The 27,386-nt window shown below is 37.5% G+C and overlaps 1 protein-coding gene across 4 annotated transcripts in view; it reads left to right on the plus strand.

Moving 5' to 3' along the window:
* EPHA3 (EPH receptor A3) overlaps positions 1–27,386 on the plus strand; it is a 231,876-nt gene that overhangs the window by 65,171 nt on the left and 139,319 nt on the right. For all 4 annotated transcript variants that reach the window (XM_087756249.1, XM_087756247.1, XM_087756248.1 and 1 more), the window contains one exon: positions 11,352–12,012. In XM_087756249.1, the coding sequence (XP_087612375.1) occupies positions 11,418–12,012 (595 nt within the window). In that variant the 5' untranslated portion in view covers positions 11,352–11,417. The remainder of the gene's footprint in view (positions 1–11,351; positions 12,013–27,386) is intronic.

Consider the following 27,386-nt stretch of genomic DNA (forward strand, 5'->3'; position numbering starts at 1 on the left):
TTAAATACTAACAGGAGCTTATTGTTACGAGCCGTATAGCTGAAAGTGTTATGTCTAACATGAAGTGTGAAATCATCTCTAATTGTAATTACTGAAGACACAATTTTTCACTGGGTTGCCAAGTCCACAGCCTTGGGTGAGTTCCATCTTGGATAAAATTCTGCTTGCTGAAGTACCCATTGTACTAAACAGCTGCTTATTTCCATCTCTGAAACAGCTACGCTTAAAGGTTGAATCTTACCTAGTTTGTAGAGTGCTCATGGATGAAAGGTACTTTTATGTGAGCGGTAGTTCAGTACAGATTTCAACCATGGGGACTGTTGTGTTGAGAACTTGCCAGAAAATCTGCTTAACCTGTGAGATAAATGAGATTGAAACCTGTTTCTCAGAGAGACATGCAGCCTAGAGAAAAATAAAGCTATAAATGTTTTGCTTGTCCAAGCTCTGAACAGGCATTTGCATGCTGGATTCAGATGTCTGTTAGACAGTCAGATGTTTTCCTCATTGTAGTGACCTTTTTACCTCACTGTGATTTAGAGGATTTTGCTTGGAAAGGGTGAGAATCAGCTGTCCTTACAAGTTTGATGATGAGCTACTCGGCTGTCTAGCAATTAGAGATGGGGAAAAAGGATGGCTTTACTTATCTTTCTGCAGTTTAGTTTAATTATTACTCTAGTATTCCCATGATAAGGTGTGTACTCTTGCTTTCTCAAATATTGTGTGTTTATGTGTGCTTAGTACCTATAACACAGTTGCACTTTTTTTTTTTAACCCTATTTATTATGTTATTTTACTTCCCAGATGAAGGTTCTTTAAAAACTAAAAGACATTAGTGCATCCAACACTTTTGGTGTTTTTAACAGTTGAGAGAGGAAGAGGGTCAAGATTTATGTTAAATTATGTACATATTTGTTATGCCTTGGTGAAATGAGCTTTATTTACTTTGAAAGATATTCAGATCACTGTGGCAATATATATTGTGCTGTAGGCAGCAGAGGATGATGCAGCTGCAACAGAGGGAGGAGGTTCTCACCCTTTCCACCTTCCTCCATGTTTGGTCTTATTTTTAAGAGTCCTTTTTTAAGGTCTTATAATTCTGACCAGACTATGATTCTATGGTCACAGCATGGGACACAGTTTCTCTCCAGTCCCTGGTCAGGTCACATGCTGGGAACAGCATGTTCCTGTGGGGAGAATAAAGGTGGGCTTGCTGCCTTTTTTTTTTTTTAATAAAACCATGGAAAATGATTTTTTTTTTTTTTTTTTCCCTTCCCTAAGTTTCACTGTTTTGGCTTTGCTTATAGTGAAAGAAAAAAAGGTAAAAAACCCAAACTGGCAACATGTTAGATAAGAGTTTTCCATTGGACCTGATTGTTTTGCATAATTTGGGGTAAACTTGGAGCTCTGCGTTGTATGGCAAAATGCTATATCTCAATTTTTGTTGGCCAAATTTAGTATCTGGATACTCTTAATAAGTTTCTCATTTCACCTGAGCTCTCATCAGACAAGAAATTAAGATTTTGTCTTGGTTGTAATTCTGAAACTGTTTTGCTTAGTTATGAAGAGAACCCAGCTTTTAGGTTGAGGCTATGAACAAAGTCTCCTGAATACAGTGATACGCTGTCAGGTGTATTTTGCCTGCTTCCACAAGTGTGAAGACTTTGGTGGATAACTCAACAGAGAACACCACAGTGGTGATACTAGGTGGATCTTAGACTGAATATTGTTGCGTGTAATTTTGTACCAATATATCCTCCTTTCAACCTTAAATTCTCTCTAATATGCTTATTCTCTATCACAGTTGAGCTTTGGTTGATGTAAAATCATAGACTAGTAAAACAACATTAGGAGAAAGTGTACCAAAGTCTGTGTCTTAAAAGGGTTTATGCAACGGTTTTGATAATTTCACTGTGTGTGTAACTTAGAAAACTCTTGCAATGCAACTTTCTCTTCTTTCATTTGCAACTTTAGAAAAAACTAAAAAACTGGGGGGAGACCCAGTACCAGCAGGTAATTTCAACAAATATAGAAGAAAATTACTGTGGTAGTTCCTAAATTTATTAAACTCCCAAATAGGATCGTTTTCTGTCCTCTGATCTCGGCTGATTGGTGTTTATGGGCCTTGCATCAGCACCTTTGGCAATGTTATGAGGAAAGTGTTTTCATATTGATGAGCTGATCTGCAATGCATTCTTCTATGATATGGTCATTACAGGGTTTTTGTTAATAGCAAGCTTTCATAGCTCTTGCATCCTGTTACTATTTTGTTAAACTTTTATATAGTCTATGGGAAAGTTCCACTTCTCATTTAGATTTGAATTATTTTATTCCTAGTCTCAAGCTCTCTTAATATGTGTGCTAATTTTCGTTGTCTCTTTGATTTCCTTCTCAGAATTTTGGCTGTTGTTTATAGAAATCTCTCCTTAAATACATTTTTACTTTCAAGTAACTGAAAAAGTCATTCTCTCTGTGTATTGGCTGTGAAGTTGAGTAGGATACATTAGAATCATGTTCAACATATGTGAAAGCTTGATTCTCTTATGATCTGAATTTGGACATATTTAATATTGCAGTAAAAAAGTCAACAGAAGATCCAAGTACTAAAGCAAAGGAGGCGTCAAAGTTGTTCTTCTTGTCTTAAATCCTGCAACCTGTTTCCCAAATGTGTGCTTCAGCATGATGCAAGTGTTTGAAATATTGGACAGTGTGCAGCAGAGAAAGAAAGTGTTAGACTGAAATATATACGTATGTTTAATTATGATATAATTCCCTGTTATCATACTGAAAGATTTTTAGGTCAAACTCTCTCATGCAAAGTTATTTTTTCAAAAAAAAAAAACCCAAAACCCCAATACAAATGTTATCTAAATAAGTGGTGAATATTCCCATGCCTGAAACTTTCAATCTTGGCCTGCTATGTTACCATGGTATAAAGTATGTCAGATGTTTCATACTTAACATGAATTATATTTTCAGTCAATTAAGGTGACAAGCACAAAGTTGTCAGAAAATGACTTGTAGATCTTTTGGGTTCTTTTATAAATAAGATACAAATGTCTGTGATGGTGGTGGTTTGTCTTTTTTGTTGTGGTTTCCCCCTGCCCAATATTGTTTCTTCAGTTTTTAGCCCTTTCCGAAAGTCTTGCTTATCACAAGGCATCTTTCTTAGGAGATGAGGTTTTATTTCAACATTTCAACTCAGGCTATGCTCATCCTCTTATGAAAGTTGATGGCAAATGTCCCTTGAGGGCAAGATCAAGGATTCTTAGGCAAGTGTGAGATAGACACCAAAAAGCAAATGTAAGATTTATATCAGTGAGGATTAATTTCCCACACTTAAGATAAATAGAAGAGTGCATTGTGTAATGCTGAAGGATGCTTAACTGTTACAGTAACAAATACACAAAGCTATTTAATGTAATATCAACTTGACAAGTGTGTCATTGGAACTGAATGTCTTTGGTTAAGAGTGTTTGTTGGTAGCACTTTCATTTTCCAAAACGAGAAAATGAACTTAATGTTTATACATTTCTGGCACAAATAAATATAATTCTGAAAAAGCTGGTGAAAAAAAAAATGTCAAATACTTCTTTATGCTGATCCTTATTTCCAACAGAATGAACTTTTCACCCGGAATGCCTACTTTAAGCTCGTACTCAGGACATCTACTGAACTGCCAGCTGTAACTTCTTTCCTTTTGTTAAAAAATTAATTTCATACAAAATTACTCACTGAGGAAAATACTAATTCTAAACGGTATTAGTATAATATAGAGTAATATCTCAAATGCCTGCTGATCAGTGATCCTCAGTACTTACAGGAATTGAACGTGTATTATGCAGCTTTGGAACATTTCAGCATTTTCCAAGTGCTGCATGAAACCCTTGTATGCCTAACTTTAGGCTCAAAATAGAATATTTTGACCCTTTTGATTTTCTGCTTGCAAATATAGATTCCCCCTCCCCCTCCCCCCCATTAAAACCTTAATAGAAATGCACGGTGTCTGCACTAATCTTAGCAGTTTCAAATACTATGCTTGGCCTGTGTGTGAAGACATTACCCTCTTTTTAGCATAACCTCTGGAGAAAATGGAAACTACACAGACATATATGCATTTAAGTGTGTGTATATGCAAGGGAAAGGAAGATCCCACTTAATAGTTTTTGAATTCAGAGGTGAATTTTAACTGTTTCGCAGAGGAGCAGAGGTCTCCAAAGGCTTAAGTTCCTGCAAGGTTTATGAAAATAAACAATAGGAGGAGAGAAAGGAAGGGGGAGAGAGACAGAGATGGCATTAATGCTCCCGATGAGGAAGGGACTTTTTTGCGCTCACCTTTTATTACACATCAGAGTCCATGTTGGAGACCAAGCATGAGAGACAGATTTGTAGGAAACCAGGCTTCGTTAATTCTGTTGCTCATGGCGTGGCTTGTTTGGTTACCTTTTTTTATTGTGATTGTCTGGCAACCAAGGGGGGGGCGGGCAGGGGGAGAAAATATTATTAGCCAGTTGGTATTCTGTCAGTGAAATGTTGAAAAGTTGCATGCACTGGCTATCTGAAATGTGAGATGCCTATCGTAATGATCTTTTTGTTTGGGAAGGGAATTGCTTGAATAAATAGCAGAAGGCAGAAATTGTGCATACACGGGAATGCATACTTTTCTGTCATTGCTCAGCAAGGCGTAATAAAGGTGATTTTTTTTTTTTGCTGGCTGAAAAACTGTACTGAATACTAAGAGCCAGTAGAGGAGAGCAGGGTCAGTTTTCAGTATTAGAGCAAAAAGTGTTTTTCAGGTAGAATTTGAATGGTGGTTCTGTAGAGGCTTATGTGAACACCTCACAGATGGTGAAAAGTAATTACACTGACAAAAAAAAAAATAATTTTTTAAAATTAGTTTAGAAATAAGCAATGATTTGGCTGCTCTGCTCAGCAAGGGTGGGACATCCTAGCATATGAAGATGTTTTTTCTGAGGTTTCGAAGTAATTTCACGCAGTTCCTATTTTTGTTCTGATTTCTCAGCACTGTATTCCCAGTCTGTGTTCTAGCGTGCGCAGTGGTTCTGTAGGTTAAGCCACTATTAGAATTACTAATTTGTGTTAAAGGACAGTTGGACATTACGTGAAATGGTCCTCATATCAAATACATCATCACACCAAGTTTCTTAATGGAAAATAAAATTGTAAATAAATATTGTTGGACTGTTGCCTGAGACTGCCAATGGAGTCTTGGGGAGTTAGCTGCCTGGGTTCCATAGGGGCCTTGAAAAATTATCGAACTGGACTTTTAGTGGAAAGTTTATAATTTAGGAGTTTTATAGTAATGCGACACTGAAAGATAAAATTTACTTTACTGGAATCATGCAGTTGCATGTGTGTTTTATTGTAAATCACAAAATAGCCTTCAATTTCTTAATGTAAACTTAAGATTTTTAATACAAAGGATAAAAAGCCACAAAAACTGAAGTATGCCATAGGAAGGATGAAAGAATTGAGGAGATCACTCGTGTCCTAGATTCCCACATTGAGAGGGAACTTTTTAGTGAGACTGCTCATGGCGTCCTAGGACATGGCCTTCATTTACTTCTGTACGTTCCCTTTTGTAAAGAAAATGAAAGAAAGAAGAAAAAAAACAAAAAGAAAAACAAACCAAAGCCACAAGTCCAGAACACTCTGCTAGATCTGTTCTGGAAAAGAAAATCCTTTCTGTCCCAACTTTGTCAGTCAGTATGACCAGAGCATATGAGTTAGACCTTCTCGCTGGGGATCTCAGAGATTTTTTTGTACCACTGAAAGCTCTCTTGTTTCTTGCCATTAACAGTATCCAAAGAAGATTTAAAAAATGAAAAGCAAACAAAAGAACACTTTCCAAAAGTCGAATTACATTCTGGGGAAGGAGTGGTGCTATGGCACTTCTCCTGGATGAGTTTCAGAAGTGCTGAAGGTGCCTGAAGGCATTAGAGTAATATGATAGAAGTACTGTGTAATAATGTGAATTCAGAAATGGCGGTCACACCTCTGCTCCTTCTCTTTTGACAATAGGAATAAATCCAGCACCCAAAGACTCATATCACAGCCTCAGATTTCCAGCTCCCTGATCACGCTGTGATAAAATCCCTGATGCAATTTTATAAATCTCTTTTGTAAAAAAAAAAAAATCGGATTTATCATCCCTATTGGACTGCTTGGAAGATGGTCTTGTCACTTCATTCTTCCAGTATTTAGAAACTGGCTACTAATTTCCAGTCTAAACATAGCCAGGACTGATAAATATCCGTTCGTTCCGTAGCTGCACAGTACTGAAAATAAGAAATGCCAGTTGGGACACTTTTGACGTGTAATGCCCCATGGACCAGAGTTACCCAAGTAATTGCGTATAATTGAGGTGAGAATTAGGTTTGGGTGCCACCAGTGTTGGTTTACACGGTATAAGTACAGATCTTTCATACAGTCGTTCTCCCAGCATCTCAACAAATTTGCTTTAAGTTCTCAGCCTAACTCCCACCAATGCCCTTCCTCCTCAATGTTACATAGTGCCAGTTCCTTCCTTCCTGGCTCAGGTAACCTTCTCCAGGTCTTTCCTAACTCCTGGGAAAGTGCCTGTGCCCAAATTCTCTGCAGTATTTCTCTGCTGTCGCTGCTGTGGAGTCTGTCTGTGTCCTTGTGACAGCTTCTCCTTCATCTTTCTGCTTATTCCTCTGATACCTTCTGATTTGTCTTTTCTATCTGTCTGGAGGATGAAAATGTAAACTGTTCTTATTTTCTCTTAGCAAAGTCTCAACAAGATGAAATTTTGTAGGGGAAAATGCAGTACCCTCAGAAATAGATTTTTTTTTTTTTTTTTTTTTTTTTAACTCCAGGTGGTTTCCGTGGTAACTAAGTTTGGGTGGCCATACTTTCTTGCTGGATGCTTTCTTGCCCCTTGCATTACATTCTTGTTCCTGCAGAAATACTAGTTCTTTCATGCTTGCATGATGTACTATTTAGGAGAGTTGATTCAATAGAAATTAGCCCCCCATGCCACACTAGTTTTCCATGGGATGGGAATAGTTCTGCGAAGCTGAAGGTGAGAGGAGGGGAACCTGAGACTGCAGCAGACTGGACTCAGTTTTCAGTGCTGAAAAGAAATGCTCAGAGAGGCATAGTCTGGTTTGGGTACTACCTGACATTTTCTTCTAAAAGCAGCAGAGCTCAAGTGCAGCATCAGGGGGAGGTGGCTCTACAAGAGCAATACTGGGAATAGAATAAGAGATGCTAAAACAGCACAACTTTGCACTAAAGAGGGCATGTGTAGACTCCCCTTGATCTGAAGTGGGCATGAGTTTAGCATTTTGCAGCACTAAAACAATACGGAACTTTTTGATTTATGTGTGTTCAGAAGAGGTGTGGGCTGAGAAGTCCTTTATAAATGATGCCTCAGAAGACCTATATTGTACGATGCCCCATGAATGTCATATATAAGGATTTAGAGTGAAAGACTGCTCACCTTCATTTGAGCCCCCGAATTCAACCCAGGAGCAATTGACAATAACGATTAAATAAGAAAACATTCAATATTTTATTAAGCAACATGCATTTTGTTTTATGTTTTTCTTTCCTTGATTCCATCCTTGGAATAAGAATCTCTCTCTCTTTTTTTTTTATTTTTTAAAGAAAGTAATTATGTAACCATTGTAACTTTACAGAGCCAAGTTGAACACAGAAAGTGTTCAGAGTAGTACAGTACAGAAAAGTACAGAAATAAAAATTAAAACAACTACAAATATAGGTGTTTGAGAAACTTCACTCAATAGAAAAAATTTATGGGTCATGGCAGGGAAATTTTCTTGCTGTTCTTGATAATCTGTTTAGAATAAAGATCACTTGGGTATGGCAATACGATAGCTTACTGGGAAAAGTTGTAATGTATGAGCAACGCAAATGTACTGCTTGTTTTTTAGTTTGATCATAATAATTATTGAAGTCACAAACCTACTTGAATCTAGTACATCATCTGATTTGGATGCTTTTCCTATAGTTTCAGTGACTTATTTCACCTTAACTCTTTCTAAAGCGATAGCTGCAATCTCCACGGTTTTGTAACAGTATTGTGGTCAAGTTAGCACCCAGTGTGAGACTGGTGCTTCCAGTCAGCAATGCTTCAGCATTAAATGGTCGATTTGAAATTTTTTTGTTTATGTATGTGGACTGACATGGCAATCTACAATTGTTTCCAAGCAATTGGGTCTTTGTTGCAAATTAATGAAGTAATAATTGCACATTGCAGCTTCCAGGTTAAGAACATAGTAGTGGGTGCTACCTTTGTTGCACAATCCATACATCTACATTCAACTGTCTGTGTAAGCATGTTGGATAAGAAACTTCTGAAAAAAAAATTGCAATGGGACTTGTCCAGAAAAATAACATCTGCTGTGGAGATGTTTTAAATTCTGCAAGTTCCTAGTTTTGTTTCTGTCTCCCACTGGACGTGTAAAATATGTTGAACTGATTAGAAATTTTATAGAAGAGATATTAAGTAGATCACTTATGAATTGGTGTGAGCTGCTTTAAATGTCCATAAAAATTATGTTTCATTATATAATCTTATCTAGTTTCATCCAGTTGTCGTAACTGAATTTTTATTTGTCCAGGTAAGACCTGTAGTTAAATAGGTACATCCAGCTTCATGGGAGGCAATTATAGCATCTGAATGGCTTTTTGCAACAGGATTATATTATTGGCTCGGGGCTGTACTTGTACAAGGACATCTGTCAGTGGAGGGCCCTCCACTCAGTTTTGGGAACTTGGCAGAGGCTGGGAGCCAGGGTCCAGCTGCTTCTTATGCAGGCAAGAGCTTGTCCTTGTATGATGGGCTGCCACGTGGCGCCTGGCTCTCAAGTGGCTGTGAGCTCTAGTGTGGTAACTCTGACTCAGAAAGTCTCTGTACAGCTAGCTCTCTTTGGCAGTGTAGCATATTATGGCTTGCTACGGCATTTCAACTGCTGTATACACATCCAAGACTGTGTTTTTAACTCTGTTGAACTAGTCAGGAAGAGATAAAACTTGTGTATAGTCAGATCTGTAAAGTGAACTAAAATAAACTTTGTTTCAATTAAAGGAAGAGTATTTATGCTGGGTTTATCTACAGGTTTAATAACATGATTTAAAATCACCTCTTCAGTGGTGTGTGGACAATTTCATTGTGCAGACCAGCTCCTAGTCATAGCAAACCTTACTTAAGTCAGTGGGTTGGGACTGAGAACTCTCAGACGTTACTCTGATGTGGCCACTTTTTTTTTTTTCCTTTCTTTCTTTGTGTGCGTGTGATGCATGTCTTGTAAAACCAGGAGACTGTAAAGACAGTTAACTCTGCTGCACCTCAGCTTCTTTGTCGGTATAGTGGGAATAGTACTTTCCTCTCCTAATGTTTGCTCTGCAGTACACTAAGATCCCTCAGCAAAAGGTGCTTATGTAAAATGAATAATTGTTAGTCTGAGATCTTAAATGTAGCATTGATGTGACTTGATTTTTGAGGGAAGGTGTTTTCCTGGTAGAAGTTCTTTGTCTTCTTCCCCCAAGAGTGGTAGTGATTTCTCACAACGTACTTAATTCTGTCTACTTCGCATCTCCAGTTTTTATACCATGCAGCAGCTCTGTTTTAAGCTCTACTGCTCCCCAGCTGCACTGCATCTGGTTGAATGGGGCAGCATTTGTGTGTTTTGCAGAGGCTGTGTATGTGGGTGACAGCAAAGCGAGGATTTCTGTAGCTTCTGTGCCACCGTATGCTCTGTTAGTACGCGCTTCATTATCACGATAGGAGTTTACCTCTTCCGTTTGTGTAATTAAGTTTGAAGCGTAGAACAGAAGATGATAAGGCTGAGGGAGATCTTACCGGTGTGTATAAATGTCTGATGGCAGCATATAGACAATATGGAGCCAGACTCTTCTCTCTGGTGCCCAGTGAAAGGCCAAGAGGCAATGGATACAAACGGAAATACAGGAAATTCCATTTAACATAAAGACCAACCTTTTTACTCTGAGTACAATCAAACGCTGGCACAGGCTTCTCGGAGAGGCTGTGGAGTCTCCATCCTTGGAGATATTTAAAAGCCTGACTGGACAGGGTCCTGAGCAACCTGCTCTGGCTGACCCTGCATGAGCAGGGGGTTGGACTAGAAAATCTGGAAGGGTTTCTTTCAACTTCAGCAGTGTTGTGATTCTGCAACAGGTATTGTTGATTGTAGTAAGAGTTTTCATTCCTGTGGTTTAGTTGTAAGGCTCTTCGTTTTGCATTTTAAGACTTGGAATATAGAACAACTGCAGTTTTTGTGTGGATAAAAGCTGATGAATGATGATCTTAAAAAACAAACCAAAAAAAATGGTCCTAGTCATCCATTCAGGGAGAAAGAGAATAAAGACACATCTTACGTCACTTAGTTGTGTATGGTAAATGACTAACAGTAAATATTTACTTTAACTACCCCTGTAGGATTTCTTTTTTCCTGTGATTGGTAAATATTCCTCTCCAGTAAGCCTGACTTCAGAAATCAGGTAGGACTGGTACATGAGTAATTCACAAATAGGAAACTCATTCCTTCCCTGTCTGGGTCAAGTAAGTTTGTCAGCTGATGACTGATGTAAAAACAAATTATGACTATGTAGTCTTCAAAAACCGTTTTAGCGTTATAGTCTCTATAGTCCACAGAAGAATTAAGTAACCAAGATACAGTAAGTTGGCGGTAATTTTTAATAACTCTGGAAACTGGGCTAAGCTTGACTGTTTGTCCAGAGGACACATATCCCAAGCAAAATCAATTGTCATGCTTTGAACAAATTTAAAACTGTAACATTTTCTTGTGACTATATGGAATTTCAGTGGGAGCCATTGGCTTTTGTTTGGTAAGATTTTAAGTCTTGTTTAAACTTTGAAATACAACTTGGTTCTAACAGTGAAAACGTGGTGTTGTCCTAGTGAACCTCTTCTGTTTGAGGTGAGTGTGGTTGTAGTAAAGACACGTTGGGGTCATGATCGAAAGGACAGCAGTGCGTATAGTTTAAGAGATCACAGGTTTCTGATAATGCAAAACAGCTGTAGCATCTCTTTCATGCCACCTTGAAATAACTTGGTAAAAACTGGCTTCTTAATGGTGAATCCTATGTTCGTTTAAGATATTTATATGTTTTAACAGGAAAAAAGTAAGTGCAAGTTCAACCAGACTTTGTTGTCTATTTTATAGTGATGTCCAAGCAAAGTGATTTTTGCTTTTTTACAGCTTTTGTCTCTAAATGTGATTTTTTTTTTATTGGTATAATAATTAATTAATCTTAAAATATTTCCTTTTTTTCTTTTTTTTTCTTTTTTTTTTTTTTTCCAGTGGGAAGAGATTAGTGGTGTTGATGAGCATTATACTCCGATCAGAACTTACCAAGTGTGCAATGTTATGGATCATAGTCAAAACAATTGGCTGCGAACCAACTGGATTCCACGCAATTCAGCTCAGAAGATATATGTGGAGCTCAAGTTTACCTTGAGGGACTGCAATAGTATCCCTCTAGTTCTGGGCACTTGCAAAGAGACCTTCAATCTGTATTATATGGAGTCCGATGATGACCATTTGGTAAAGTTCAGAGAGCATCAGTTTACAAAGATTGACACCATTGCGGCTGATGAGAGCTTCACCCAAATGGATCTTGGGGACCGAATTCTCAAGCTGAATACAGAAGTCCGTGAGGTGGGGCCTGTCAGCAGGAAAGGCTTTTACTTGGCTTTTCAAGATGTAGGTGCGTGTGTTGCCTTAGTCTCGGTGCGAGTGTACTTCAAAAAGTGCCCTTTCACTGTCAAGAACCTCGCCATGTTTCCAGATACGGTACCCATGGACTCCCAGTCACTGGTGGAGGTGCGGGGTTCTTGTGTCAATCATTCCAAGGAGGAAGAGCCACCCAAGATGTATTGCAGTACAGAAGGAGAATGGCTAGTGCCCATAGGGAAGTGCTTGTGTAATGCTGGCTATGAAGAAAGAGGCTTTGCGTGCCAAGGTAACAATGCGCTCCATGTTCATAGTTCAATTATTAACAGGGGCTTCACCTTATCTCCCTACTCTGGATATTGGGTCTTGTTAATTTTCTCCAAATTCCTGAGAGAAATACATTAGTTCATAAAATCACCATGAAAATGGGGTTTATTTAATCTGTGTAAATAATGTAGTTTGCTAAAAATACCTAATAAGTGTCAAAAACTGATTTTCAGTTAATACAGTATGTAGCAAATCTAGTCTCTCACCACTCTTGGACTTTTTTCAGTAAATCATAGTTTTCTCAAATGCGTTGTTTCTGTCAGAGTATTTGATTTTTTTGGTGTGGTTTTTTGTTGTTTTGTTTTTTTTTTTTTTAAAACTTTGTGGCTTGATGTATAATATTTGCTACTGAGCTGTGTTGGTTAATTGGGATTGGTCAGAAAAAAACAGGTAGCATTGTTTCAGGTAGCATAGTTCCTAAATGCAGATACATTTGAAAAATTAATACTTGAACTTCAAAATTGCATTTTCATGAGTACTCATGTATTTAACTCAAAATAATTTTCTCCAAACTTTTGGTTTCTGCAAACTGTGGTTATGTGAATGCTCCCAAGAACAAGACTACACCAGGGATTTTGATTTTTTCCAGAAATGGTCTTCTAAACGTTAGAGAAATGCATATTATATTTACCCAATTTTAATGTGAACCAAAATGATGGTGGTCTACATTTTGCTTTTTACAAAGGTATGGTTTGAAGTTTTTTGCTAGTTGAATCTTAAACCTCTTTTCACAGAGTGCCTTAAAGGGTGCTGGCTGTGGCAAAGGGTCTTTTGTTAAATAATTAAGTAAAAGTTAAACAGTAATATCTAGAAATACCATGGATGGAAGGAGTAGTAGCTGAGTTATTTACCGTGGGGTATGTGTATGTGTGTTTGTGTACATGTGTGCATGCATATATCTATAAGAACAGAAATTTAAAGTATTCTGAACCTAGTTGAGAGAGCATCTATTCCTTTTTCATCGGTCCTACAGCAATCTTTATGTCAAACAGGCAAGTCCTGGGTAGCTACTAGGAGCCCACCAAAACCATAGCCAGGTCATTGTGAAAACTGTTGTTCTCATTAAGGTGACTTTTTCTCAGAAAATGCCAGGGAGGTGTGAGAGGAAAGTGGTAAGAGTGTGTTTTGTTTGGTTTTGCTTTTAAGTAGACTTTAAATTGGTTTTGCCCTCAAAATGAATAAACTGGGGAGCTGAGTCTTTTGAGTATGCTTTTCTGCAGTTAGATACTGATATTAAAAAAAAACAAGTTAAACTCTCCTACTAGGAGCTGAATCCAGGAGAGGATATTTTCTTATTCGGAAATGCTTTATCTAGGGCCTCCTATAGCTACACTTAAAAATGCTAAAATGTTACTGATACTCTTTTAACGACTGTATGTAGTCTTGCTTACTATTGAGCCTGTGTACTTGTAAATGGTTGAAAGATGTTGGTTTAGAATTTCAGTTACACAGGAGCACAAAAAGACAATCACTCCAGAAAGTGTCAGGCTACAATTGAGCAAAAGTTGAGCTAAATAAAGTAAAATAAAATAAATAGTTTTATTAGAAACAGGTTCTCAGATGCTTGGGGTAGGCAAGGCAGCTCCTACTGAGTTCTGCAGAGATTAGGAGTGAGTTCACATACGTGTGTGAGTATATCATACGTGATTTGGAAGGCATAAAATCAGACCCTAGGACTACTATCTCTTTCTTTATTTTTCTTTTTTTTTTTCCCAACCCTTCTTGGTTTTTTTTTTACTTCCTCACCAACTGTGGATCAAGGGAGTGATATATGATGAAACCATTAACAATAGCAACCGGTCCTTCTGGATTATTCTGATTTAACATATAACGTTCTACTAACTTTTATGGGATGTCATATTTATAAAATATTTTCAGTGTGGTGTGATTGAAGTGGCACTCTAAAAGCAGTCAGTAATTCAAAACCTCCCATTTGTCAGCATCGGTAACTCAGCAGGAGTTGGGAAGCTCAGAAAAAAGTTCAGTTTTGACCTCAGGCTTAAGGCTGCTCCTGCACCTTTCCTTTTCTTCTTCTTCTTCTCCCCTTCTCTTGCACCTTCTTTTAGGGTGTTAGTGTTTAAGGTTTTGGTTTTGGTTGGGGTTTTTTTTGTTCGTTTTTTTTTGTTTTTGTTTTTGTTTTTTTTTTTTTTGTCAACCAAAGGGCAGTAGAGACAGAATTGTAGAGTCTAAAGAAGATCCAAAATGGTGTTACAAGCATGGGCTGGAATGAGGTCATAATTTAGGGAAAAAATGTTTCAGCTGAAGTTTGAAAGACTAATAAATAATAGAAATTCTTGTCTTCACAGTAGTTGGAAGCATTCAACAACTTAGTGTCTGTCACTGCTTGATCCTACATTCAGACTGCCTCTGATTTATTTTGTTTCTGTAATGCTGCTTTCAGAAAAAATGTCATTTTGCATTAGCAGGAGATTATCACTAATGATTAAAATGAAGGACCTGATGGTATACTATCAGCCTATTTAAGTTTCATTCAGAACAGCTTTTCTTGGTACTTGGAAAAATATTAAGGCATAGTCATGCCCTCAAATAACACAAATTGTACCATTTTCCACGACTGCTTCCCTTTCTCTGCATAACCAGGAAAAGGCGACATAAGGCTCAAGCCTTTTTTTGTTATTGGGGTACATGTACATATAAAAACATGTATGTTTTTATAACATATTTGTATCTAAGCTCTGAAAAGCCAAGATTGGACTATTGGCTTTACTCAGAATACTGGTTCTTGTTGAAAAGATTGTTGTTCTTTTCTGAGTCCTACCAACTAATAAGCATTTTACACGTGTGATACGTACCTGTCAGTCAGTTACAGAATCAGGACCAATTTGGCTGTGACCATCCTCGTCCTCATTATTGTGCATGTGTGGAGAAATGATTTCTCAAAAGTGAGTTGTATACCTCGCCTTGAGGAATTTGGGTCTTCGTGGTATACTTTACGTTAACAGCTTAAGATTTAACGCCTCCTCTAGCAAAGGTTTTTGTACCCGTTCAGTATTTTGGAGGGAGTAGGTTTGTATAAGGCAAGGTAAGATGCATCGGGGAGCATGTCAGAAAAGCCTCTTTCATACTTCTTTTTTTTCCCCTTAGCTAAAACATATGTTAGTTAACTAAATATGGTATATGTCATCTGTTGTAGACTATTTGTTACTACATCTTTGTTAGTGCTTGCATCATAGTGATCCTGTCTATTTAATCTCACTCTAATATTTCATCATTGTCTTTGTGCCATTTTGGCCAAACTACATCTTTGTAGCATCTCCTCTCTTAAAATTACCGTGTTTTAATTTGTTTTAATTAGAAAAAAAAACAACTGGCTGGAGCTGCACACTGAACCTAATGCTTTCTGATAGTGTCCATGCTATTCCCCAGTCAACAAGGTTAACTCATCTTTTCCATGTGTTCCTCATCGAACAGCCATAGTAGATCAGATCAGGTTTATCTGCCTTAGTATTCTTTCTCTGACAGTGGCTAATGGCAGATTCCTAAGGAAAAGTATAAGAAACTGCATAAAGAGCTGCGTTACTGGGTATACCTTTCAGCTTCTGCCAATTAACTGTTGACTTCCTAAGGCTTAAGATACATCTTGTAAGCAAAACTATGTATAATAGGAATCAGTGACCTGTCACCTGTTAATTTGTCTTTTTTCTGACTTATTTATATTTTCAGTCTCTGTAAGATTTTATGGTGATGAATGCCATAACTTGTCTTGTGTGAAAAACATATGTTCTTGCTGTGTTTAAGCCTTCAGTTTTAAGTCAGTTGGATAAGGTTTTCCTTGTATAGTAAGAAAATAACTGTTCCCTTTTCAGCTTCTCTATTAACAATTTTCTAGATCTCTTTCATGTCTAATATCTCATCTCTAATACCCATTTTCCCAACTGTCCCTCTCTAGTAGTGCTGCCTTATTTGGAGGACAGGCTAATTGCTCCATACCTCTACTCATCCTTTTTGACTGTCTCTGTACATATTCAGAGTAAACAATGTGATTTTTACGAAAAGGGCAATGAGGGTTGCATGTGCTATTTAAGTACACCAGGAGATTATGCAGTGGCACAGTGTTTGGAACAGTCCAAAGATCAATAAAAGAAAAGGAGCATTCACATCACCTGCCCAGTGAGTGATTTGTATGTGGAGAAGCTAGGCTTAGTTTTGTTTTAAACGTTACAGAGAGGAAATAGATCTCACGATGTGAAGGTTGGTTAGTTGGGGTAGTAGTATGAAAATAAATGGGAAAATGTAGGATAAATGTGAGAAAAGAATGTCTTTAGTTCTGTAATAATCTGGAAGTCTCCTCGGAGAAATAATGGAAGCCTCATTTCAGGAGATGTTTTCTAAAAATGCAGTAACCAGATGATAAAGGAAATCCTGCAGTGGCAGGCTTGGACTAATAAATCTCTTCCATCCTGAATGTGTCTGTTCTGTTGTTGGTTTATTTCACGCACGTCAGAAAGACTAGCTGGACATGGAGAACGATATTTTTCATGATGATATACTTAATTAGCACACATGCAGTGGGCAATTGTTTATTCATGTGGAAGTACGAGGGAGCTTGAATGTTCTTTTGAATACTTCCAACAGGTGACCCTTTAGACCGAAAACAAGCTTTGTGGCTCCAGTTATCAAATGGAAAATTAAATTGGTGGGCCTGAAGAGAATGACTGGAAAAGCACAGAATTACATTTTCTGCATGCTATCGTTTCAAGATACAGTTTCTAGATTTTAGTTGCTGGAATTGAGTAAGTCTGAATTGTAAATTTCCTATGTAATACTATCTAATAAAATTGTAAATTTGAACCACAAGTGACTGACACATTTTCTATAACAAATCCAGAAGAAAAAAGAGAATGTAATCCAACAGTCCTTCCTTACGTATCTAATTTTTAGCAATTAATCAGGTGGATTGAATGGGAGAAAAGGGGGTAAGGGGTAAAGGAGGGAGAGGTGAAGTTCACCCACTGTGCCTGGTTATTGCAAAAATGACTTCACAAAATTTCCCCTAACACTAAATTATTCAGTGCTTCAAGTTGCATAGTAAGCATATCCTAAATCATATTTCTCTCTCTGAGTTTATGGAGATAGGAAAGGAATGCCATCTGTGGCTGCTGTATCTGAACCGTCACATAGATTACTTAATCCTTTCAGTAGAATGAATGCTGTACTTGAGATAAAAATATGTAAAACATCATTAATACTAAGGATGAAAAACATTTCTCTGTATTTCTTTTTTTATTTTTCCTATGCTTTAAATAACCATTTGGTCTCTGCATAATTAAATATACTTTTTACTTGCTTATATCAGTAGATAAAAGATAAATGTACATGTAAAGAGAAACAGGTACTGGGAGGAACTACTCAACTTTGTGCAAGTGAAACCAGGCGGGAGGCACAAGTGCCTGCTGCAACTGCAAAGACGATAACATTTTGCCTTGGAAATAGCCAAGTGGCTTGGATGTGTTGCTTACACTACAAAAGTGTGTGGTTTTAACTCTTAGGCTCTGTCTAGGGACAGTTATGTTTAATAAAATGTAGGAACTGATCATATGATATATCATATAATAATGGAACCATTAAGAGAGTTTCCTTTTACATGAAATCTGAAAAAGCTAGGGATTCGTGTTTTTTAAAGCAGAGGTTTGATGTGTATTTTTTTCCTTCTGTTTGAAGTATTGTTTTGATCTTAAAAAGTGAGAGAGATGCTTTTTAAAAGGGACACTTAATCTTTCAAGCTAGTAAACGAAAATGACAGCAGCTATAAATTATGAATCACTTTATTTGTAAAATATTCATTGTTTTCATCCACTTTATATTCTGTAACTACATAAACAGAGCACACAATGAAGGATTTACCTTCCTGCTTAGAATTTATTTAACTCTTACGAAAGTTATGTCAGAGATATCCAGATGATTTTTCATAGGGGAAGAATTATGCTGCACTGAATACTTTGGAAAGATCACAGCCAACTTTTTATGTGACATTTTCTGACTGTTACAGATTTTGAAAATATTCTATGATTTGTCAATCATAAGCTGTAGATTTAAAACGCACATTTTAAAGGTAAAATTTCTTGGGCAGAATCTTATGGTTTGTGAGCACATTTGTCACATGTCCTAAACCAGCAAAAATTAAAAAGAAACATTCTGAAATTACTAAAAGAGAGATTTTTTTCGATACGGCATTATAAAGATTCTCAAGTTGGGAAAGTGTTGTTTCAGTGCTCTGTAGTTACTTGAGAAGACTCTTTACTAAAGTTCTTGCAGATTGTGATAGAAATATTTAAACAAAAACATGATTATAAATATTTCTCATTTTTTTTAATGTTCAGTGATTAGGAACCTAGTGTTAGTGTCCTTTAAGAAAGCTTACTAATACTTATCTCCAAGTTGTTCAGTACTACAGTGTCATCATATGACATAAATAGATAATTCGGAATTGAATTTTTGTATTTGAAACTAGTTGGGGAATGGAAACATTCACTCAGAAAATGAAATATTGGCGAAAGTGTTAATGACTCACAACATGCAACTTAATACAGATGCACTGTATGTTTGTTCAATCCAGATCTCTTACCGGTTTAGAGGTGGTGCTTGTTATGCCGCATTGTGTGTATTTTGGCAATTTCTTCCTCGTCCCGTCACCTGCTTTTCAAGCAACAACCCCCCCACCCCACCCCAAACCCAAACAAAAAAACCCCAACAAACCTTCCACAAAGTAGTGGAATATACTGCATATTGGTCCAGACTCTCTACAATTTAACAAGTATGTGTGAGACATTTGCTTCCTCTTTTTAACATAGATATTTTTGCCTTGGTTCTCTGACACTTACATGTTCAAGACCGCTACTGTTGAATTTTTGTGCAGGATTTTACTGCAAATATCTTACGGATGTCTATTGCAGAGAATCCTAAGGGATCTTGCTGGCATTTTCTTAACCTTTTCATTTTAATGGCTTCGCTTCTTTGGAGGCTTTCAAAAGATTAAAAACTAAATTAATAGTATCATCCCGAGCATGTTTTGCTTGTACTGTCTTTGGTGACTTTCAATATCAGCTTAGCTCCGAGTTGAACAAAGATTGTATTGTCGGTGCAAATTCATTGAACACACGCTTTTTCCATCGGTTTCTCTGCCGCTCGCGTCTGTGTAGAGAGCTATTTGACGATCCCTTATTAGTTCCAGAGTGGAACTTATAAAGGCTAACAGGGGGTTGCATTACAACTGACAGCTGGTACTAGACTTTAATAGAGAGCAATTGTAGTGAGAGCTGTACGTTTTGATAATGTTCGATGAAAATGCTCTTAAAGTAAGAACCATCTTGAAAGATGAGTACAAGACGACAAGAATCTTCTATATGTCTGCCGTTCCTCAGCGTGAAGCACAAGATGTTGTCAAAACATGCTGTTGGCAGACATCTAAATAACCAGTAATTGATATCAGACTTTATTGAAACGCTTAGGCTGCAGGAGGAGTATCAGAATTGGCTGTTTCTTTGGATTACAAACTGAGTAAGAAGGGTTGCATTTGTAATGTCTCATTTTCTTTGCATTTGAAATTGCAGTTTTATTCTTGATAGCACAACAGGAATGTAATTACTTGAACTTCACACAGTCTTTTTAGGGAGAGAAGATGAGAAGTTCATTGCCTAGCATTTGTTTGTAGCTTCAGCTTTAAGTACCTGCCTGCATTGGATACCCTGACAATTGGTGTAGCCCTTCTGCTAAGGCAGAAATAGACCTAAGCAAAGACAAATCCTTCATAGGTTAAGGAGGCGAACTATTTCACTGTCATGAATCTGTGGGTTCAGTGGTTGTCTACTGTAAGGTTAAAATTTGATGTGATAATTTAGAACAGCTGCTCTTTGACAGAAAGATTCACTTTCAACAAGGGAAGAAAAAGCCATATGGCAAAAGTTGACAGTGTGCCAAGCCTGAATAACTGCGGAAGTGATACAGGACAGTTCTCTTCAACAGCATGGTTGAAGTAATGCATTTTTACTTGCCATCGGTATTTCCGATCAGTATGCTTTTTTGAAACGTACCTTATCCCATGATATTTCTTTTGTAGTTATTTTTAAACACTATTTTTTTTATTAATAACGGTGATTAAGTGACAGAAAAGGGTTATGGGCTTTAAAATTATACAGTTTGTTCGTGACCCTGTCCAGGCCACTCTTTGTGCTGTAAAAGCATATCAAAGTTTCATAGAACGATTGCTTCAAAATTTTCGACCAGAATGACATGCAGTGTTAGAGGGGATGTCTAATACCTGACTTCATACGCTTTTAGCAGAGTATTTAAGAATTCACTTAAGTCACACTGCCTTTATAAACATACTTAAATTCTGGTAAATTGAGCATGTGAATAGCATGAAACCTAATGAAAGTAGTCATTTACTGTGTTTAGCCTAAGCCGTAGTGGTCAGTTTACATGTAGGAGTAAGGTGGTCATCAGGAGTTCAGAATCCTAGGAAGAATTCATTTGTCCTCCCGTTTGGAGGAACCATTTTTCACAAAAGTTAGTTCTAGGTGAAAAATACATGGACTTTCTTGTCTTTGATTTGGCAGAGATTTTTAATGGAAGGCGACTAACAGAAGAAATTACTCAGAAGTACCCAGCTCTTAGCTCTAAGAAATGCCAATAAACAAGTGACTGAAAACCTTCCACTAACAGTGTACTTACTTACCTCTAAGAATGCATCTTTTTTTTGTTCCCCCGCTCTGTATAATGAGAATGTGGCAAAAAATGTTTAAGAAAGAAAAAAAATTGTCTTTCATTCTCTTGGGAAAACAGAGAAAATCTCTAAGGTGATTATTATAAAGCAGTAAAATATGTTGAAATGGTCATCTGTTACCCAGCTGAAGTAAGAAAAGACATAAAGTTTGGCAAACGTATTAAAGTCAGATATTAAAGATGTTCTTTGATGTTTTGCAACCTTATACAGAGTTCACCCATACAGGATTTGACCTAACCCAGACAGTCCCTTAGTCTCAGTAGAGGTAATTCTAAGATTTAGGTATGCACATATAGAATTGTTTTATTTATAAATGTATTCTGTAGCATTTTTTTAATGTCACGTTAATAGTAGGAGGTTGTAGGGTACAGTAAATAAGAATTGCTCCTTTGCTTTCATATTGAATGGCATAATGTAGTCATTATTATTATAAAAATAAATACAAGCAAATTATTCAATAGTATGTAGTTCCAGTTTAACGGGGGCATCTCCGGCTGCTGTAATGTGCTGCTTTAGATTACAGAACAACTTGAATTCTCTGAAGGTCTAACAGGATTTTTTTCTTATTTTAGTAATGCGATCCTAATACTGAGATGACAGGTATGGGCAGTTATTTTAGCAAGCTGCTCTTCAAATCTGCTCTAGGAATTTCCAGGTTTTGCTCCCAAAAGAATAATATGGAAAACTAAAGCAGGGCTGAGGGATTGTGACTTGAAGCAAAGTCAAGGTGTATTAACCATGAACGTGAGATCACTGTAAAACTGGTAGTCATGCTGAAAAAAATGTAGCAGTTGGGTAGGAAGCAGGACATGTTAGCAGAAGAAAAAGTTCAGAAATCTCAGTTAACCATGGCTAATGAACCTTCTGTTTCATACATTTAATAGACCTCTCATTAAGCTGCCATTTTTATACAGTGTCTAACCTCTCTGACTTCTTTGACTGTGAAGACGGGGTGTCCAGAGCTTTCACGTCAAGGCCGTACGAATATTTATTTGTTAACACGGGACGGAATGAGAAAGGCATATAATTGCTACTTGTGCATGACATTTAATAAGCAATGATGGTCTTGTTTCTCATACTGTGTGAGGGGCTGAACTGGCAGTGAAATTAACAGTAAAAGGGGAATCAGCTTCTATATCTTTTCTCTACCCACACTAACCACAGCAGATAGCAGAAGAAAGCAAGCTAAAGACGTTTTTTTAAAAGGGTCAGAACAGGAAAGAGAACAAGAGGAGAGAGAAGAATGGAGGGAAAAATTTACCATGGTAAGTAAAATATACCTATGAAATTGTTTCATTGAAACCTAAATGCTGCAGTTAGTATTCTTTAAAAAAAAATTAAAAAGTCAGAGGCTCTTATGAGAAAGGGAAGGATATTGATTTGTGTTCAGACAGCAGTATGATTTAGTTGTGTTTTTAAAGGAAGATGAGTATCTGTGTGCAAGTTTGCTCTGTGCGTAACTGCTAAAAAGTTATTCAAGTTTCAGGGAGGAAAAATGTGGTGACTGTCTGAAGTCTTTGTTTGGGTATATGGTGCATTGGTCTGCAAATAATGATAGTAAAATTGTAATAATGTGTGTTAGACTGAAAGATTTAAAGCTGTTCTGAACTACACTAAATGGGGACACATATCCTCTGTTTCATTGAGCACTGTCTAAATGAAGTTGCAGTCTAGGAAAGATCTGTTTTTTTCTCGAGAGCCTTCCCTTCAGAGGAAGGAAGTGTGCAAATGGTCTGATTCTCTTCTGGCCAGTATTTTACGAATATTTCCTTGATGTTTCTTTACATCACTGAATTTTCAAGAGCTCCGAGTATATAACTAGCAATGTCTCAGAAATTATGGAAACAACTTCAAAGCCAAAGGGGGCTGCATCTTATCCTGAGCTTGGAGGACTGTTTTTTTTTTCCTGGTACAGCGATTCAAAGAGCCTTCTGTCCTGTAGACTTAGCCCTGCTCTGCAGAGTACTTAATAGAGGGACATGAGATAAAGCATTTGCCGGTGGTCATGTATATCCACCTTTTCCCTTCGTAAGTATGATTCAGAGGTGCAGTTCATCATCCGCATCCTTTGGGAACAGCTGCTTCATGCCACGTTCGTAGGCAAACAGCTGCTGTGGCCTGGGAGGAGTGTGTGGAGCCGGGCTGTGGCAGGGGAAGTCCTGAGTCCTCCCGCTCTCTGCCCTCACTAACCACTTGCTTACAGCAGTGACGAGGAGGATATCAGGTGGTGAATCCCTGAGAGGGCTGGAGGAAGGGGGTTTTTGGGCTGAGTAGGAATTAATCTTTGTTCGTCCCCACACTGCCGCCATGCTACTGATCCATTCTAATCCACAGCGAATCTGAAATGTGATCGTAATACGGATCACATTAGTTTTCACTCACTTGGATTTCTAGTTTTACTTCTGATTCGCATCTGCAATGTGATAACAACATAACTTTTTACTTCTTAATCTCTTCCCTGAACAAGTAGACCCTGCTGTTCCCCCCAAAAGTTAAATATTAGTCTTTTAATTGAAAAACACACAAAAACCTCCAAATCCTGTGGTAAAAGCAGGTGTTCAGGCAGAAGTCTGTTTAGTATAGAGCTTGTTTAAACATGGATTAAGGGCTTCTTTGGAATTGCATACATTATTTTTCTGTGCAATAATTGCTTTCCAGGGCCAGTATGTTTAAATTACTGTCTTAAAACCCAGGCATAGAATCACAGAATCGTTTAGGTTGGTAAAGACCTTTAAGATCATCAAGTCCAACTGTTGCCATCTATCCCAAATTCTCTTATAATTAGGGATTCTTTTATAGCCTGTCAGTTATCCATCTGTTGGGAAGCTTCCTTCTCTATCTTGCAATCATAGCAGTCAAGCTGTTATCTCACGCTTTTATGTTAGCATCAGATCCCCAGATGTGTATCCACAGATCGCACGTCCACCAGGTTGAAACAATCATCCAGTCTACAGGTGTTTTCTTCTTTTTGTACGACAGGAAACTTTCTAATATATTATTCATGAATTCAATATAATATATACAATATGTTATATTGCATTCATGAGTACATATGTGGTGGTGTAAGTAGTTTCTCTCTACTAGAGAAAGAAGTCCCAGGTTATAATTCTCTCAAAAAGACAGCAGAATAAAAAGCATACTGATTTGATAATTTTTCATAAATTATTGTCTATTTGTAGTCTATATTATTTTCATACCATGCTTTAAAATTTCCACTATTTGGAAGGATTTTTTTCCACTGTAACATAGTAATTTGGCTTTTGAGTAGCTGCATCTTTCATTTTCCTCTGAAATATTGCATTGGCCACAGCTAGTGATCAGATGTAGCTTGAGGATGCTGATGCTCCTCCAAGTTGACTTTTCTTAGGCACCTTTGATGCCATGTTCTGCTCCCACCTTCTGCATTGAACTTTTTGCTAGATTTGAGGTTTGAGGGCAGGAAGGGGATTTTTCCCTGGATTGGTTTGGTCAAGTCTATCACATTCCCAACCCCCCTGCCCAAACACATGTGAACACAAGTTTATGTATTCATTGTACGTGGGATATGTCTGATTTTGTAGGATCATTTAGGAGACTGTAGAAAATTCTTTGCTATTGGTGTGAGCTAGGACTTTGGAAATGCTCTTGACATCTTAGAGATGATGTGTTTTGATGCTGTTGTGGCTTTTGGTCTTTTATTATGGATTGTAAATCTGATTTGGGGCACTGCAACTTGTTTTGTGGTGCTTGATGATATGTTTTGTTGACTTTCTGTCTGACTGCATCCAAAGGTTGTTTTAAAAACAAACCAAAGAATAAATACAATGTTGCATACCGTCTCTGCAACCAATTTAGAAATACTTACTCTTTCTGGATAACTGTCATGTCCTGCAGTAATCTGAGGAGGTTTCTAGTTGAAGAAAATGTATTCTATTTTCCTTCCTATAGTAATTATGAAGAAGTTTGGAGTCAGATGAACTTGCCTGTTACATACTGGAGACTCTTGGATGTAAGCAGAATCATTCATGCCACGTCCCATTAGGAGTTTCCTTTATGCCAAGTTGAAAACATGAAAAGGTGTGACAATTGTGATTTTGTATAAAGATTAAAAAAAAAAATTTACAAAGACAACTATTGATAGAGGTATAAAACATTTTTTAGAGTCCCATTAGAGAGCCATCAAGAGCATGCTTGCAAGGCTTTTATAACTTCTAATAAAGTGTTTCCTAAAAAATACAGGCTTGTTCATTCTGGAGGAGTTCAACTGGAAAGAAACTAGCAGAAATGACCGGTGGCTCCGTGGCTACTTTTCTCTGAGGAGCGGGGACATGTGTGGAGAAGGCAGGAGGAAGGGGTTACAGTGCACGCAGCGTGCCTCACCTTCGGCATCAGCAGCTATTCATAACATCAAAGCATTCGTTTTTTCTTTGTTGTTGTTGACATAACTTTTTACTTCACCTTCTCATGCTGTGATGGACCTGCAGACCTTTGCACAGGCTACTTCTTTATCCTTGTCTACTGTGTTCCTGTTTTGGTAAGAGAGAGTGGGTGGGTAGAGAAAGCCAGCTTTCCCATCTCAGAGAGCTGGCAGGCTGTTTGGCTGAGGATTGATGCTCGTTGCTGGCTCTCAGTAGGAGTCGGTGGAACCCGTGACAGAGACAGATGATGGCACGCTGGAGTCTGTCAGCTGAAAACGGCAGTGGCCTGAAAGAGGAGGAATGCTTTCCTCATCAGCAAAGCTTGCTTTCACCTTCTCTAAAAGTGGAGCATGGGGGAGTGGTTGCCTGGTGGAGTATATTTTTTCTTTTGTCTTTACATTTTACATGCAGATTGTCTGACTGCATATAGGGATTGCTCGTGCTGTCTCTGAAATCAGTTGTGAAGTTCCCATGGATTTGATGTGAACAAGCCAAGCATTTCAAACAATAAGAAACTCTTGGACAGATGAGAACATGTGGCTTTTTGATAAAATTCTCTTCCTCTTAAATAGCAACATATCGCTCTACAGTTAGGGAAAGCAGTACCATAAATCAGTGAATAAATTTCTTTTTGTTTTTGTGAAATACCTTACAAATCAGATTATGAAATTTGCAAAATTAGGACTGTATCAATTGCTTAGCCAATTTACCTAGTGCAGATCTTTAGCTCTGTCAGTCATTCAAAACCACTTTGTATTATATTGTAATTTAAAATACAAGACAGTTGGTGTGCTAATAATATTAGTCAAGTGGTATTTTTTTAGATTCCACTTGGCTAGCCTCTATAACTAACATCAACATGAACTTACAAACATTTCAATGAAGTATGTAACGTTTGTGTGATACTAATTTAAGTGCATGTTATCCAGTTAGAAAACAAAAGCAATTGGCTGTGTGGTTTTACTAATAGATGGAGTCCAACTTTCAAATGATCAATTTAGTAAACAAATATGTAGTAAAAGAGATTCTTTAGCCAGTGTTTAATCTAAAAATAATGTCTTACAAAAAAAGCAGCAGCTGAGCTTCACCAGCACAAATATTTGCAATAATTGTGTATTTGTGGATATAATTTGGTCTAGCTGAAACTTAGGTTAGAATGTAGATAGCTATGTACACATTGGTGTTTTTACAACTCTCATTATTCAAGGTCCAATTCTGCCAGCTTTATGTATACTGGGTAATTGTAAGAAACTTAATGGAATGTTTGTACATCAAGGCTTTTTAAAAAATAAATATTTGTTATCAGTTACAAAAAATATCACCAGTTGCCCACACATGTCTTGTTACAGAAGAATTACCATAACCTGAAGGCTTTGTGTTTATTGCTTTTGGTTTTGTATTTTACAGAGTCCTCATAATCACAGTTTCATTATAGCTATGTGCATGAAAAATGCTTCAATTAGCAATATATTGAAATGGTTTGCAACTGTCATGCTCCTTCCCTATAATTTAGAAATTTGCATAAATTACTACATTCACAGGACTGAACCTCCAGCATGTCTGAGGGCTTTGGGTCTGGTCTTCTGGTTCAAATAAGTCCTTTCAATGTCCTAAAAGAAAAACTGTCCTTTCCCCTTTTCTTTTTGTCTTGAAATGTATTTTCTCTCTATCATAGCTATCCATATATCTCTGTACAGATATGTATAAATACATAGATACATCCCACAAAGAGAAGGACTGAAAGTCTGGCCTTTACTCGCTTTGCATGTCTTGAGAGAGTAATTTATAGAATACAGGACAGGGAGATTTATTTGAAAACATATGGAAACCATGGGGGTGAAGCCTGAAGAGGCTGCCTGTCCCAGCATGGGACGCTCCATCTTACCCTGAACAGAAGCTGCTGGATCAGGCTAGATGACCCCATGCTGGGGCTGGTGGTCTGCATGAGCTAAGCTTAGTGACCAGGGGCCGTATTTGGCTCGCAGGCCATTGCTGCCACATAATATATTGCCCTGGCGGTAATGCCAAGTAACAAAACTTGCAATAGAGGAATTTCATCTAATGCAAGGTATCTTAAAAAGCTACTAATAAGTGTTATACATTTAATCTAAAAATACATAGTGCTAATGCAAAAAGAAATTGAATTTACATGAATTTAACTGAATTGATGCAGAGAGGCAAACTTCGGCATAAATG

This window comes from Nipponia nippon, unplaced genomic scaffold (genome assembly GCF_047370975.1).
Source record: "Nipponia nippon isolate SJK-2023a ecotype South Korea unplaced genomic scaffold, ASM4737097v1 scaffold_2, whole genome shotgun sequence".
NCBI classification, from domain to species: Eukaryota; Metazoa; Chordata; class Aves; order Pelecaniformes; family Threskiornithidae; genus Nipponia; species Nipponia nippon.